This window comes from Bombina bombina, chromosome 8 (genome assembly GCF_027579735.1).
Source record: "Bombina bombina isolate aBomBom1 chromosome 8, aBomBom1.pri, whole genome shotgun sequence".
Lineage (NCBI taxonomy): Eukaryota > Metazoa > Chordata > Amphibia > Anura > Bombinatoridae > Bombina > Bombina bombina.
In genome coordinates, this window is record NC_069506.1 from 20,979,552 (window position 1) to 20,996,994 (window position 17,443).

General features: G+C 37.3%; 1 protein-coding gene across 1 annotated transcript in view; it reads right to left on the reverse strand.

The window, feature by feature from the left end:
* Positions 1–1,912: 1,912 nt before the first annotated feature.
* The window catches only part of ASPDH (aspartate dehydrogenase domain containing), a 39,138-nt gene continuing 23,607 nt past the window's right edge, over positions 1,913–17,443 (reverse strand). Inside the window, exons 4-8 of the mRNA XM_053689842.1 lie at positions 16,776–16,860; positions 11,068–11,217; positions 6,923–7,149; positions 3,060–3,217; positions 1,913–2,114 (exon numbers count right to left, since the gene is read on the reverse strand). Of these exons, the coding sequence (XP_053545817.1) occupies positions 2,077–2,114; positions 3,060–3,217; positions 6,923–7,149; positions 11,068–11,217; positions 16,776–16,860 (658 nt within the window). The 3' untranslated portion in view covers positions 1,913–2,076. The remainder of the gene's footprint in view (positions 2,115–3,059; positions 3,218–6,922; positions 7,150–11,067; positions 11,218–16,775; positions 16,861–17,443) is intronic.

Here is a 17,443-nt window from a genome sequence, read left to right on the forward strand (position 1 = left end):
TTTTTTTATTTTCCGTAGTGTTAGTTTTAAAAAAAATTGGAATATAGATTTTTTAATAGGTAGTATTTTTTTTATTTTATTAGAATAGTTATGTTAGGTTAATTTATAGTTTAATGTTAGGTTTATGTTTATTTCACAGGTAAGTTTTTATATATTCAAATATAGTTATATTGTAATTTTAATTTAAAGTTAGGGGGGTGTAAGGTTTAAGGGTTAATAGTTTAATTTAGTGTTTTGCAATGTGGGGTGCCGGCAGTTTAGGGGTTAATAGGTTTATTTAGTGGCAGTGATGTGAGAGGCTGGAGGTTTAGGGGTTAATAGGTTTATTTAGTGGCAGCGATGTGGAAGGCCTGAGGTTTAGGGGTTAATAGGTTTATTTAGTGGTGGCGATGTGGGAGGCTGGAGGTTTAGGGGTTAATAGGTTTATTTAGTGGCAGCAATGTGGGAGGTCGGAGGTTTAGGGGTTAATAGGTTTATTTAGTGGCTGCGTTGTGGGAGGCCGGAGGTTTAGGGGTTAATAGGTTTATTTAGTGGCTGCAATGCAGGAGGCCAGAGGTTTAGGGGTTAATAGGTTTATTCAGTGGCGGCAATGTGGGAGGCCGGAGGTTTAGGGGTTAATAGGTTTATTTAGTGGCGGCGATGTGGGAGGCCGGAGGTTTAGGGGTTAATAGGATTATTTAGTGGTGGCGATGTGGGAGGCCGGAGGTTTAAGGGTTAATTGGTTTATTAAAGTGTCAGTGATTTTGGGGAGCGGCGGATTTGGGGTTATTAGCTTTTATTAGTGTTGGTGATGTCGCCACCGGCGGACTAGGGGTTAATAACCTTTATTTATGTGTTGGTGATGTCGGAGGTGGCGGATTAGGGGTGTTTAGATTAGGGGTTTATGTTAGGGTGTTTGATTAAACGTAGCTTTTTTTTCTCCATAGACATCAATGGGGTTGCGTTACACAGATTTTTCATTCCGCATTTCAGGTGTTAGGTTTTTTCTAACACTCTCTCCCCATTGATGTCTATAGGGGAAAGCGTGCACGAGCACGTCAACTCAGCCCTTGGATTTTGTGCGTTATGGAGCTTAATGCCACCATATCGCACGCACAAGGAGGCTTTTCAGTAACTCGTAATGGCAGCTCTATGGAGAGTGAAATAACGCAACTTTTGTGGCGTTAGTTTCGCACCCTGTTTTGCGTAAAACTCGTAATCTAGGTGTTAGAGAACAAATTAAATTTGATAATAGAAGTAAATTAGAAAGTTGTTTAACATTGCTTGCGGTATCTGAATCATGAAATGAAAATTGGGGGTTTTATGTTCCTGTGCTAACTGATATGAATAGTGTAGCGTGCACTATACTACCATGAGCATGTTAAATATTAACCATAGATTTGTTAGATATTTACGCTCTGTACTGCTCATACTTTTGTGCTCTAATTGTAATGTTTCCTTCCTCCCACCCCACACATGTATCCCACTTAAAAACACACAATTTTTTCTTTCATGCAATTTTAAATAACTTTTCAATTTATTGTCTAATTTGTTTCATTCTTTTTGTATCCTTTGTTGAAAAGTGTACCTAGGTAGGCTCAGACGCTGCTAATTGGTGGCTATACATATATGCCTCTTCCTGCTCTTTCAACAAAAGATGCTAAGAGAATGATTCAAATTAGATAATAAAAGTATGGACAGTTGTTTAAAGTAGTATGATCTATCTGAATGATGAAAGAAAAATGTTAGGTTTCCTGTTCCTTTAAATCATATCTTTATGACCTTTCCAACAGTCTGTAGGTGACAAAACAAATGTACCTAAAAAAAAGAATACAAATTAGAGAACCACTTATCATGATAAATCTGTACCATCTTGGACTTGAATAAATCAAAACGTTTTTAAATCCTTAAATTGAGTCTGGCAACATTGTTGTTGAAAATTCTATTTTATTTATTTGATGTATTTACTTAAGTGAATGTTGACATTTTTTTTTTCACTGCTGTAGATGCCGCAGAAAAAAAATACTGTATCTCCAAAGCAAAGGTGTTTTGAACAGGGCATAAAACTAAAATTCCAAGACACATCAGAAATTAATGTCAGCAGAGACAGATTTTTCCTCCATGACCTGAACAAGCTGGAGGCAAAAAATAAATATTGATTAGACAGATGTATCAAATATTTAAAATATTGCACAAGAGAAATTGTATTTCAAGGCAAAAAATATTATATAGATGTGCGTATTATATATTATCAATTAAGCACATACAAATGCAAAACAAATCTGTATACAAATGTCATTTAACACTGTCAATTTGTTAGCACAATTTACAAGGCTTTGTAAACAAAGAGCAGTTCAGGCTTTGAGAAGGCTGATGGAGTTCATATTCCTGGTCTGATTTAGTGTGGCCAATAATGTAGACAAGTAAGTGAGCTTGTGCTATCTAACCAGTGACTGTGTAGCGTGTTGTAGGACCAGGTATATTTTACTATACATAGAGGAATAATGTACTCAGACAAGCAGCTGATAAGAGTTAATTGTTTTCAAAGCTGCTGCAGGAATATTGTTTCATATGAGTTGGGCTTCCAGCACCCCACCAACTGTGAGGTTGATTTTTACTCCTACCTCTTGTTTATATATATTTACAAAAAATAATCCTGCTGTATGTGTATTTTCAATAGAGACAGGCAAAATCAGATATGTCAAATGACAAAACTAAGGTTAAGGTGCTGTTTATATACAATTTAATACACTACAACAGGCAAACACTGTTTTTAAAAAATATATCTTCTTTCTGAATCATGAAAGTTTAATTTTTTACTTCCATGTCCATTGAATTGGGGTGACAATGACAAGCGCTGGGGGAGGATAAAATTATGATTATTTCATCATTAAAAATATTTACAAAAGACAACATTTATTAGAAAAGTCCTTAGAGCAATAACCAATGGGAGGATACGTTGTATGTTTTCTTTTTTACAAAGGGCAAATTATTAATAACTTATTCAAAATGTTGTTGACCATCATTTTCATGATACATAGAAGAGGTAATGTATAGAACTTAATAAAGAAGTTTGTTACCCAGAACACTGCTCCAGAATGACATGAAAGTGGCACTGCCAGTGACCGAGCTGGGCGCTGCAGGGTTACGTCTGCTGGTTTGCACTGTAAACACTTGACCCGTTTTCTCATTGGTTGGTCCAGTGACTTCAATGTCCACATAGTGCCAGTCTGGTATACTGAAAACCCACACAGTTACTGTAGCAACTGGTATTGCAGGATGTTTTTATATGCAGAGAATCACAGATACCATTAATATTCACTTATATTAAATCTGACCTATACTAGAACAGGAGAAAATGACAGCGCTACACTGAATCAGGTGGGGCACCAGTAGAACTTCCCCTTTAAAAAAATAATCAACTTCAAACTAACTTCATTTGGATGACATGTGATGTTTCCGCCCTCTACACAAATATCCCCCATGATTTAGGTGTAGTTGCCTTTAGAGAGATGTGTGGAGGATGGAATATCCCAGAAATCCATGTAGATTTTCTGACAGAAGCTATTTATTTTATATTAGAATATAATTATTTTCAGTTTGAGGGAACTTTCTACAGGCAAATACAGGGTACGGCCATGGGTACCACGATGGCACCGTCATATGCCAACATCTATATGGCCTATTATGAGAATAAATGTATTTGGAAAAATAATCCATATAGAGATAATATACATAAGTTTTACAGGTATATAGATGATATAGTACTTATATGGAAAGGAACGGAAGAAGAAGCAAGTGAATTTTTAAAATACATGAATAACAATGCATATAATCTCACTTTCACGAGTTGTACTAACAGGGATTCTATCGATTTTTTAGATATTACCCTTTTCATAAAAGAAAATAAAGTGGCTGTTAGAAACTTTAGAAAGCCATCAGACAGAAATGGCTTTTTAAATGCCAGCAGTGGACACTTAAAAAGGTGGAAGGACAATATCCCTTATGGACAGTTTAGACGCATTAGGCGGAACTGTACATATGAGGATGACTATATGGACGAGGCCAAAGTTCTGGAAAATAAACTGTTAGTAAAAGGATATAACAGAGATTTAATTGAAGAGGCAAAGGAAAAGTGTAGAACTTTCCCCAGAGATTATAAGAGTACCAAGAATAACAACAGATTCCAGGATAACCACAGTCAGGTTAAATTTATCACCACATATAATGAGGGTGCTCAAGTAGTTAAGAACATTTTGAAGAAACACTGGGAAGTACTAAGGGGTGACCCTATTTTAAAAGATCAAATAGGAATGAATCCCCAGGTTATCTTTAAGAAAAATAGGAACTTAAAAAGTATGGTGGCTCCCTCAAAATTAAAAAGTAACATTATTCCCTCCTCCCACTGGCTGCAAGCACAAGCTGGTACTTTTAAATGTTTTAGAAAAAATTACAAACTGTAAATCCACATATGTGGTTTACCAATTGTTATGTAAATGTGGGAAAATATATGTAGGTCGTACAAAAAGATGTATAAAAAGAAGGTGGTACGAACACGTTGAGAACATTAAACCAGGGTATGATAAACATAGTGTATCTAACCATTTCAATTATGTACATAATAGGGATTTTAGTGATTTGAAGATTAGAATTTTGGAACAAATTAAACCTGGACCATGTCCTAATAGGAGATTGTTGCTACTTAGAAAGTGCGAAACCAAATGGATCCATCGCTTAGAGTGTTTGGAACCAAAAGGTTTAAATATTGATATTGACCTCCAGGCATTCATGGGTTAATATAAAATTTTTTCATCTATTTTATTTATTTAGGTTTTTAATAAATTTAATACTCCACATCCTCAATTTTATAGGTAATAAATATTAGGCTTATCTTATTATAAATTTTAGTATTCGGTCTACTAGAGATAGAGTTTTTTATAGAATTTTTTTTTTTTATAGATTTAGTATTGGGCTAGTTTTATATCTTGATTAATTCTTGTGGCTTTATACATTGTTTGCATTTATGTTGGTGTTTTTATATGGATCAAATGATTTTATGAATTATAATATAGCTATATATATCTATTTTTATACAGCTAAATGCATTTAATACTTGTTTAGATATGTTGCTATTTTAGTGTAGTTATATATGTGAGAGCCTTTTTTAACCACTAGTGCCCATATAATGCAAGTAATCTGTCAGATACGAGTGTATAAGGATGTATGTGGTAAAAAGGTAAATCCCTTCCTGAGAGGAAGTATGTCAGAGGTGTGTGTATAAATTGCAGTCCTACAGGTAGTTTGTTAGCTTGTATTTTCATGTACCCCTGAAGAAGTCTGCCCGTGTGCAGAGGAAACGCGTAGGGTAACTAACTCCTACCATCAAAGTGTTTAGGACTGCTGCTCTTTTGAGTTTCTCTTTGGCACCTGCCGTATGTGACAAGAAGCGGGTCTCTTGGTGCTGCTGGTCGGCGTCTGAGGTGTTCCCGCTGAGATTTGCTACAGGCGAAAGACAACTAGCCAGAGGGCATTACCGCTCATACATTACTGTCATCTTGTAAGTGTGCAATTTTCTGTGTGTGTCATTTACCTGAATAAACGCTGCTGTGATTCGTGGATGCGCCGTTTTCTTCTTGTCATGACCTATACTAGAACTGTAAAGTCATGCTTTTAGATGTCAACAATAGTTCATCCCTCAGTCATAGATCTGCACATACTAATGACATAGTGCCCATATAGTCCTTCAAATCTGTTTGTAAGACCACATATTCACACAGTAATTTGTATAGGGCAGAGGGGGAGAGCTTGCTTGGGCACGGTGGCACACAAAAATATGCCGTTGGTGTGAAACACATGCTGACTTAAAGGGACATTAAACACTAAATAAATGCTAGATAGAATGATATATTCAAAGAAAAGATTAGTGTGAGAATAATATGTAGATGTATTGTTAAAGTTTCATTGGTTGTTTATTGACAAAAAAATTGTAAAGTTTTAGTGTCTATAAAACAATGGGAGCTGCCATGTTGTAACTTAGGTTACCTTCTCTGCTGTGGCCAACTAGAGACAGTTATAAATAGGTCACTAGAGTGTGCAGCCAATGGCTGTGTGGTATATAACAGTGTTCTGCACTTCCATTTCTAACCGGAACTGAAAAGCTCACTATTTCAGAATGCAATTACACGAAAAGGGGACAAAATAAATAATGAAAGTATATTGTAGAGTTTTTTTATAGATATGATTTATCATTTTATATTACCATCTCAAAGTGTTTAATGTCTCTTTTCAGCAGCCTAGTTGCACAGCTGAGTCATACGACTACCATTGGCGCTCCAATAGTATGTGCCCCCTTTACAGACATAGCTACTTAGCGTCTGTGCGCGTGCACTGAGGTTGTGCATGCAGCACTGATATTTTGTAAAGTAAATAAGTAAATAAAGCAGCACTTTATTTTGATTTCCATGGGGCATATTTATCAAGCTCCGTATGGTCTAAAGACCGCTGCTCCATAACTTGTCCGCCTGCTCTGAGGTGGCGGACAGAAATCAACCCGATCGAAATACGATCGGGTTGATTGACACCCCCTGCTAGCTGCCGATTGGCTGCGAATGTGCAAGGGGCGGCATTGCGCCAGCAGTTCACAAGAACTGCCGGTGCAATGATAAATGGCGACAGCGTATGCTGTCGCCATTTAGTGATGTGCGGCGGACATGATATTCTACTTCGTATCATGTCCGCTCGCACATTGATAAATAAACCCCCATGTCTCTTTAAACTTTCCTGATCTATGCTGTTATTTTTTAATTGTATTCAATAATCACTCATTGATAATCTTCCAGTATTTTAATTGTGTTTTCTTAACCTTTTGTTAAATCCTAGTGTTTTTTGATAATCATTAAAATTCTAGCTATAGTATAGGGTTAATATCCTCACTTTGACTTACGTAGGATCGGCCACCAACACTCCAATTACGCCATCAAATCCCAGAGTATGTGCCGCCATGCAGGCAGCAGCCATTGTGTTTACGTTATTGGGAGCCCAAGGACACAAACCGCGTACAGGACCTTCATAAAGTACAGTCCTGCCATGCAACGCTTGCTGATTTCTCTCTGCCAATGGGCCTTCAACAAGAAAGCTGTTTGGATGTTTAGTCATGGTCACCCTAAGACCCTGGTGATAGAGAAACAATTTTGCTGGTTACATGGTACATGGGAAAGAAGACAAAATTCTATGAAGTTTAACATTTATACATTTTCTGTAGTCCCTGACATCAGATAACATCCCAAGGAGGCTAGCATTGTAACTAATAAATAAAGTGACTGCAGATATTTCTGTATATGTGTCCCCTCCTTACTGCAGTTGTACATTTTAGCTTCCTTTGGCTGCTTATTTAAAGGGACATTAAACACTAAATAAATGCTAGGTAGAATGATGCATTCAAAGAAAAGATTAGTCTGAGAATTGCATGTAGATTTATTTTTGACAGTTTCATTAGCTGTTTAAATATTGACAAAATAAGTTTAAAGTTTTTAGTGTCTATAAAACAATGGGAGCTGCCATGTTGTAACTTGGGTTACCTTCTCTGCTGTGGCCAATTAGGGACAGTTATAAATAGGTCACTAGAGTGTGCAGCCATTGGCTGTGAGGTATATAACAGTGTTCTGCACTTCCATTTCTTACAGGAACTAAAAAGCTCACAATTTCAGAATGGAATTACAGAAAAGGGGGACAAAATAAATAATGAAGTTATATAAGGTAAACCATTTTATATTAACATCTCAAAGTATTTATTGTCCCTTTGATGTGTTCACCAGACTCCCATAACCCTGAATCTGACAGTAAACCCAAAATTCAACTTTCATGATTCAGATAGACCATGCAATTAATTAACTTTCTAGTTAATTTTATTGTCCAATTTACTTTGTTATCTTAGTATCCTTTGTTGAAAATCATAACTAAGTAGGCTCAGAAGCAGCAATGCGCGACAAGGAGCTAGCTGCTGATTGGAGACTGCACATATATGCCTCTTGTCATTGGCTCACCCAATAAGGTCAGCTAGCTCCCAGTAGTGCATTGCTGCTCCTTCAACAAGGGATACCAAGAGAATGATAATAAGTATAAAAGTATAGAAAAAGAATAGCATACTATGTATGAATATATTTGTTATACCTTTCTGGGAGTACAAAATATTATTAGGTTATATCTTATAGATAAAGAGTTGCATACTATGTATGAATAAATTGAATACACTGGCCTCCAATTTTGGAGTTAAAAAATTAATATTACTTGGTATCTACGGTTTGAATAAAGAGACATATAGAAACTAGAATCAAAAATTATGCTACATTGTATCAATAGATAAAGAAATGCATACTATGTATGAATATAATTATTGCACTGGTCCCTAATATAAAACTTGAAAAAATTAAATTACTTGGTGCATTCAAATGAAAAACCCATATATAAACTGATATGACTAGTAGATATAAATGGATACACTGTACCAACTGATAATAAACACAATTTATTTAAATGACATAAGGTCTAAAAACATATAAAATGAATCAGGTACTAATGTGACCGGTCACTGTTCAAATTAAATATATTTAAAAAGACTTTTTAAATATATTTAATTTGAACAGTAATAAATAAATAATTGTAAAAACAGAGAAAAAGACAGATGCGCCACATGGCCCAATATTGTTTGATCCACAGAATTAGATTATCAGATTGTATTCTATCAAACTCACAATCTTGAAAGCACTCCAATTAGTGCAGTGGGAGCAGTCTGGGATCTATAACAGTCACCCAGCAGACCGACCTCTTGGGGTGAAGATGGATGTTCTGTAGTAAAACACAAGGGGACACAAAGGTGCCTATATGGCCTAGTACAGTCTTATACTAGAAGCAATAGTATGTGTGGTAAGATATATACTCACAAAAAGTAAAGCATCTCCATTGATGCTAATCAGACAGGATGGGGTCAATATAGTCAACCAACAGACTGTACCAAGGCTTCCACAGGAGGCAGACAGCAGAGGTCCAATGGACAATGTGTTGATCCAAATAAAACACAGTAGCAAGTGTTTGAGTTAAAAAAGTATTAAACTTTACTGATATAAATTAAAATACAGCGACGCGTTTCTCAGTCACAGACTGTTTCCTCAGACTATATTGACCCCATCCTGTCTGATTAGCATCAATGGAGATGCTTTACTTTTTGTGAGTATATATCTTACCACACATACTATTGCTTCTAGTATAAGACTGTACTAGGCCATATAGGCACCTTTGTGTCCCCTTGTGTTTTACTACAGAACATCCATCTTCACCCCAAGAGGTCGGTCTGCTGGGTGACTGTTATAGATCCCAGACTGCTCCCACTGCACTAATTGGAGTGCTTTCAAGATTGTGAGTTTGATAGAATACAATCTGGTAATCTAATTCTGTGGATCAAACAATATTGGGCCATGTGGCGCATCTGTCTTTTTCTCTGTTTTTAGATTACCCTCTTGGATCCAGGCCGGGTCCGCTACAGATTGCTGCCTCTCCATCACCTTTTTGTACAATCTAAAGACTTTCTTTATATAATTATTTATTATTTTATATCATATTTATTTTGTATTTAGTTTAATTATTATTTTGTCAATAGGTTTATCGAGATTGTCCTCCCTTGTACATCTTACCCATTAGTATTATATACACTATATAGCCAATTGAGTGCTAATCTTTAGGGCGCCCCCTATCTTATAGACAAATAAATCATTGTGTTTATTATCAGTTGGTACAGTGTATCCATTTATATCTACTAGTCATATCAGTTTATATATGGGTTTTTCATTTGAATGCACCAAGTAATTTAATTTTTTCAAGTTTTATATTAGGGACCAGTGCAATAATTATATTCATACATAGTATGCATTTCTTTATCTATTGATACAATGTAGCATAATTTTTCATTCTAGTTTCTATATGTCTCTTTATTCAAACCGTAGATACCAAGTAATATTAATTTTTTAACTCCAAAATTGGAGGCCAGTGTATTCAATTTATTCATACATAGTATGCAACTCTTTATCTATAAGATATAACCTAATAATATTTTGTACTCCCAGAAAGGTATAACAAATATATTCATACATAGTATGCTATTCTTTTTCTATATCTAAGTATCCCCGTGCTGTACAGTGCATTTACACACCTTTTATAATTGAACCACTTTTTACACTGTATTTCGGGAACAGAGTAGTGTTTATGCAGGGGTTAGATTTGCGCACCAAAATCTTTTTCACTTTTTTGTATACCAAGAGAATGAAGCAAATGCGATTATACAAGTACATTGGAAACATGGATGCTCTATCTGAATCATTGAAGACACATTGAACAATTTCTGTCATGCATGTGAAGGAACGGTAAGCACACAGATAACTTGCTCACAGGTGGGCTGCTGTACCAGAAAAAGATGAGTCCCTGAGCGCCAATTCTATTCATACTAGTGGCTTTGGGGGGTGTCACAGTCACTTAAAGGGACAGTCAAGTCCAAAAAAAACTTACATTTTTCAAATAGAGCATGTAATTTTAAACAACTTTCCAATTTACTTTTATCAACAATTTTGCTGTGTTCTCTTGGTATTCTAGTTGAAAGCAAACCTAGGAAGGTGCATATGATAATTTCTAAGCCCTTGAAGGCCGCCTCTATTTTATTTACTTTTCACAGCAGGGGAGAGCTAGCTCATGTAGGCCATATAGATAGCATTGTGATCACGCTCGTGGCTAGTGGCAGACACTGCACTAATTGGCTAAAATGCAAGTCAATAGATAATAACTAAAAGTCATGTGATTAGGGGCGGTCAGAAGATGCTTAGATACAAGTTAGTCACAGAAGTAAAAAGTATATTATTATAACTGTGTTGGTTTTGCAAAACTGGGGAATGGGTAATAAAGGGAGTATCTATCTTTTTAAACAACAAAAATTCTGGTGTTGACTGTCCCTTTAATGAACATACAGCATTATAAAATGAAAACCGATGTTAATTTGACCCTAATCATGCAGCCTGTATCTCACTGTTTCATGCAATTTAATCTTACTTTTAGTGTCCCTCTGTCTGACATTTTCTGGATATCTTCTCCACCCCAGAATGCTCCACTCGGGATGTAGAGAGTGTGCCCAGAATGCTTTGCTTTTTCTCTCAGTTTAATCTCAGTGTCATGATCTGCTAGTCCTGTGGGGGAGCCAACCTACATAAATAAACAAACGCCTAGATTATAAGTGGCGCGCAAACTGTTTTTTTTCCCGCTACCTAGAGCGACTTTAACCTCTCTAGCCTCACCAGTCCTTATGTTATTACATAATATTAGGCTGAAGACGCTCTAGGGAGCCAGAAAAAACTCCATAGCGCACTTGCGCTACAGTTTGCGCGCCATTCAGAATCTAGGAAAAATGAAGTAAATAAATAAACAGGATTGCAAAAAAAAATCCTTATTATACTTTGTTCACTTAGGGAGTGATGTATAAAGTGACATTTCTAGTGTGCTTTTCAATTCAGTCAGAAATTTGTATTGTAGAACATTTTTGAGTCTTCTCAAGAAAACTACATTGAAAATATGGTCATTGGATGCTCAGTCAAATTTCTCAGTAGCTTTTTTTTATTCTCTTACAGAGAAATTGATATTAACATTCAGCTAGATTATGAGTTATGCGCGCTATAGGAAAATTAACGAATGCAACAAAACCTCTACAGCGCAACCATTACAAGTTTTCCGCTAGATTACGAGTTTTGCGGTAAGAGCGGCTCGGTACTAACTTGCAAGTTATTGTCACCGCTCACATCCCTATAGCGCTGCTATTACAGGTTTCATAAACCTGGCGTTAGCAGGCAATATGTGAGCGTTGAGCAAAATTGAGCTCCATACCGCACTCCAATACAGCGCTGCTTTGATCTGGTTTTACGTGCTCGTGCATGATTTCCCCATAGACATCAATAGGGAGAGCCGGCTGAAAAAAAGCCTAACACCTGCAAAAAAGGAGCGCAAAGCTCCGTAACGCAGCCCCATTGATTCCTATGGGGAAAGAAAAGTTATGTTTACACCTAACACCCTAACATAAATCCAGAGTCTAAACACCCCTATTCTGCTGCCCCTGACATCGCCGACACCTACATTACACTTATTAAACCCTAACACCCTAACATAAACCCCGAGTCTAAACACATTCTAATCTGCTGCCCCCGACATCGCCAACACCTACATTACACTTATTAAACCCTAACACCCTAACATAAACCCCGAGTCTAAACACCCCTAATCTGCTGCCCCCGACATCGCCAACACCTACATTACACTTATTAACCCCTAATCTGCCGCCCCCAATGTCGCCACCACCTACCTACACTTATTAACCCCTAATCTGCTGCCCCAATGTCGTCGCTGCCTACCTACACTTATTAACCCCTAATCTGCTGCCCCCAATGTCGTCGCTACCTACCTACACTTATTAACCCCAACATCAGCGCCACTATACTGAAGTTATTAACCCCTAACCCTAAATCTAACCCTAGATTTTGATAGGGCTATTAGATTAGGTTTAATTAGTTTAAATATTTGATAATTTCTTTTTTATTTTGTGTAATTTAGTGGGGGGGGGGGTTGTAATTTAGTTAATTGTATTTAATTAATGTAATTTATTTAATTGTAGTGTAAGGTTAGGTGTTAGTGTAAGACAGGTTAGGTTTTATTTTACAGGTAAATTTGTATTTATTTTAACTAGGTAGCTAGTTAATAGTTAATAACTATCTACTAACTAGTCTACCTAGTTAAAATAAATACAAACTTGCCTGTAAAATAAAAATAAACCCTAAGCTAGATACAATGTAACTATTAGTTATATTGTAGCTAGCTTAGGGTTTATTTTATAGGTAAGTATTTAGTTTTAAATAGGAATTATTTAGTTAATGATAGTAATATTTATTTAGATTTATTTTAATTATATTAAAGTTAGGGGTGTTAGGGTTAACTTAGGGTTAGGTTTAGGGGTTAATAACTTTAGTATAGTGGCAACAATTTTGGGGGCAGAAGATTAGGGGTTAATAACAGTAATGTAGGTTGTGGCGATGTTAGGGACAGCAGATTAAGGGTTAATAATATTTAACTAGTGTTTGCGATGCGGGAGTACGGCGGTTTAGGGGTTAATATGTTTATTATAGTGGCAGCGATGTCCGGAGCAGCAGATTAGGGGTTAATAATTTTATTTTAGTGTTTGTGATGCGGGAGGGCCTCGGTTTAGGGGTAATAGGTAGTTTATGGGTGTTAGTGTACTTTTTAGCATTTTAGTTATGAGTTTTATGTTACGGCGTTGTAGCGTAAAACTCATAACTACTGACTTTCAGTTTACGGTATAGGCTGTACCGCTCACTTTTTGGCCGGACAGGCAAACTCGTAATACCGGCGCTATGGAAGTCCCATTGAAAAAGGACTTCTTAAAAGCTGCGGTAGTTACGTTGCGTTACTACCAAAAAAGTGTGCGGTACAGATATTCTGACAAGACTCGTAATACCAGCGGTAGTGAAAAAGTGCCTTAACGCTGCTTTTTCACTCATACAGCAAAACTCGTAATCTAGCCGTTTGAAACAGCCGGCTTATGAGTGTGATATGGTGTTTTTAAGCTCTATACCGCACACAATACAAGCTCTGTTTTGACGTGCTTGTGCATGCTTTCCCCACAGACATCAATGGGGACAGCGGGTCAGAAAAAAGACACCTGCGATCACGGAAAGAAAAGCTCCGTAACGCAGGCCCATTGATGTCTATTGGGAAAAAAAACTAACGTTTAAACCTAACACCCTAACATAAACCCCGAGTCTAAACACCTCTAAGCTGCCCCCCACCGACATTGCCGCCACCTACATAATGTTATTAACCCCAAATCTGCCGCCCCGATATCGCCACCACCTAAATAAAACTATCAACCACTAATCTGCCGCTCCCGATATCACTGCCACTATACTAAAGTTATTAACCCCTATTCCCCTGCACCCCAACATCGCCAACACTATAATAAATCTATTAACCCCTATTCCGCCGCTCACCGACATTGCCGCAACTAAATAAATCTATTAACCCGGGTAACAGTATAGTCAGGTGATCACTGCAGTAACAGTATAATCAGGTGATCACTGCAGTAACAGTATAGTCAGGTGATCACTGCGGTAACAGTATAATCAGGTGATCACTGCGGTAACAGTATAATCAGGTGATCACTGCAGTAACAGTATAGTCAGGTGATCACTGCGGTAACAGTATAGTCAGGTGATCACTGTGGTAACAGTATAGTCAGGTGATCACTGCAGTAACAGTATAGTCAGGTGATCACTGTAGTAACAGCACAGTCAGGTGATCACTGTGGTAACAGTATAGTCAGGTGACCACTGCAGTAACAGTATAGTCAGGTGATCACTGCAGTAACAGTATAGTCAGGTGATCACTGAGGTAACAGTATAGTCAGGTGATCACTGGTAACAGTATAGTCAAGTGATCACTGCAGTTACAGTATAGTCAGGTGATGACTGTGGTAACAGTATAGTCAGGTGATCACTGTGGTAACAGTATAGTCAGGTGATCACTGTGGAAACAGTATAGTCAGGTGATCACTGCAGTAACAGTATAGTCAGGTGATCATTTTGGTAACAGTATAGTCAGGTGATCACTGCAGTAACAGTTTAGTCAGGTGATCACTGTGGTAACAGTAAAGTCAGGTGATCACTGCAGTTACAGTATAGTCAGGTGATCACTGTGGTAACAGTATAGTCAGGTGATCACTGTGGTAACAGTATAGTCAGGTGATCACTGCAGTAACAGAATAGTCAGGTGATCATTTTGGTAACAGTATAGTCAGGTGATCACTGCAGTAACAGTATAGTCAGGTGATCACTGCAGTTACAGTATAGTCAGGTGATCACTGTGGTAACAGTATAGTCAGGTGATCACTGTGGTAACAGTATAGTCAGGTGACCACTGCAGTAACAGTATAGTCAGGTGATCACTGCAGTAACAGTATAGTCAGGTGATCACTGAGGTAACCGTATAGTCAGGTTATCACTGTGGTAACAGTATAGTCAGGTGATCACTGAGGTAACAGTATAGTCAGGTGATCACTGTGGTAACAGTATAGTCAGGTGATCACTGCAGTTACAGTATAGTCAGGTGATGACTGTGGTAACAGTATAGTCAGGTGATCACTGTGGTAACAGTATAGTCAGGTGATCACTGTGGTAACAGTATAGTCAGGTGATCACTGTGGTAACAGTATAGTCAGGTGATCACTGAGGTAACAGTATAGTCAGGTGATCACTGTGGTAACAGTATAGTCAGGTGATCACTGCAGTTACAGTATAGTCAGGTGATGACTGTGGTAACAGTATAGTCAGGTGATCACTGTGGTAACAGTATAGTCAGGTGATCACTGTGGTAACCGTATAGTCAGGTTATCACTGTGGTAACAGTATAGTCAGGTGATCACTGAGGTAACAGTATAGTCAGGTGATCACTGTGGTAACAGTATAGTCAGGTGATCACTGCAGTTACAGTATAGTCAGGTGATGACTGTGGTAACAGTATAGTCAGGTGATCACTGTGGTAACAGTATAGTCAGGTGATCACTGTGGTAACAGTATAGTCAGGTGATCACTGCAGTAACAGTATAGTCAGGTGATCACTGCAGTAACAGTATAGTCAGGTGATCACTGCAGTTACAGTATAGTCAGGTGATCACTGCAGTAACAGTATAGTCAGGTGATCACTGCAGTAACAGTATAGTCAGGTGATCACTGCAGTAACAGTATAGTCAGGTGATCACTGCAGTTACAGTATAGTCAGGTGATCACTGCAGTAACAGTATAGTCAGGTGATCACTGCAGTAACAGTTTAGTTAGGTGATCACTGTGGTAACAGTAAAGTCAGGTGATCACTGCGGTTACAGTATAGTCAGGTGATCACTGTGGTAACAGTATAGTCAGGTGATCACTGCGGTTACAGTATAGTCAGGTGATCACTGTGGTAACAGTATAGTCAGGTGATCACTGTGGTAACAGTATAGTCAGGTGATCACTGCAGTAACAGTATAGTCAGGTGATCATTTTGGTAACAGTATAGTCAGGTGATCACTGCAGTAACAGTTTAGTCAGGTGATCACTGTGGTAACAGTATAGTCAGGTGATCACTGCAGTTACAGTATAGTCAGGTGATCACTGCAGTTACAGTATAGTCAGGTGATCACTGCAGTAACAGTATAGTCAGGTGATCACTGCAGTTACAGTATAGTCAGGTGATCACTGTGGTAACAGTGAAAACCTTGCAAGAAAAAAAGTGCTTTTGTTTCTGTTCTGCACAATGAGGCCTCACTAATCTACATTATAACCTCCAAAAGCCCCTTGCATGGGCCCCCATTTCACATGTGGCTACCCTTGATGACAATTTAGTAAGGTGATCACAGTTACAGCAGTGACCACTGCGTCATTTTTTAATATTATTACTAAAATCTAACAAACAATTACACATTTGTTTTACAGTTTTAGCCACAGCTTTTTCACATGCCATGAATTATAAATATAATAATGATATATTGTGAATCTGCTGGGCCTGATAAAAAAAACAATATAGAATTTTGTGGGTCACTCACTGAAATTTAATTACAATAGGGTTTAAATATAGGTAGCAAAAAAAGCTCAGCACTGGGGTGAAAAAAAGGCTTGGCAGCTAAAGGGTTAAATACGTTTGAAGGCAACTAATATACTGTAGTTTACCATGAAATCTGCTGCAGCCAGAAATCTTTCTCCATATTCCTTCGTTATACAAGGATGCGCTACCTCTACAATCAAATCTGCAGCGCTACAAGGAGAATATGAACAGTTACAAATCGTACATGAACATATGTGAGAAATAAACTTTATGATTAAATGTAAAACCATATAAATCAACATTTCTTTCTTCAAACAGTTTTTATTATTTTTCTAATAACAAATATAAAAAAATAGTTAAAGGGACACTGAACCCAATTTTTTTTCTTTTGTGATTCAGATAGAGCAACTTTCTAATTTACTCCTATTATCAACTTTTCTTTATTCTCTTGGTATCTTTATTTGAAATGCAAGAATATAAGATGCCGGCCCATTTTTGATGAACAACCTGGGTTGTCCTTGCTGATCGGTGGATAAATTCATCCACCAATAAAAAATGCTGTCCAGAGTACTAAACCAAAAAAAAAAAAGCTTAGATGCCTTCTTTTTCAAATAAAGATAGCAAGAGAACAAAGAAAAATTGATAATAGGAGTAAATTAGAAAGTTGCTTAAAATTGCATGCTCTATCTGAATCACAGAAGAAAAAAATGTGGGTTCAGTGTCCCTTCAATAACTTCTGCACAAATGTGTGTTTTAAATTAATTTTGAAAGTTTACTGACTATTTGACAAAAT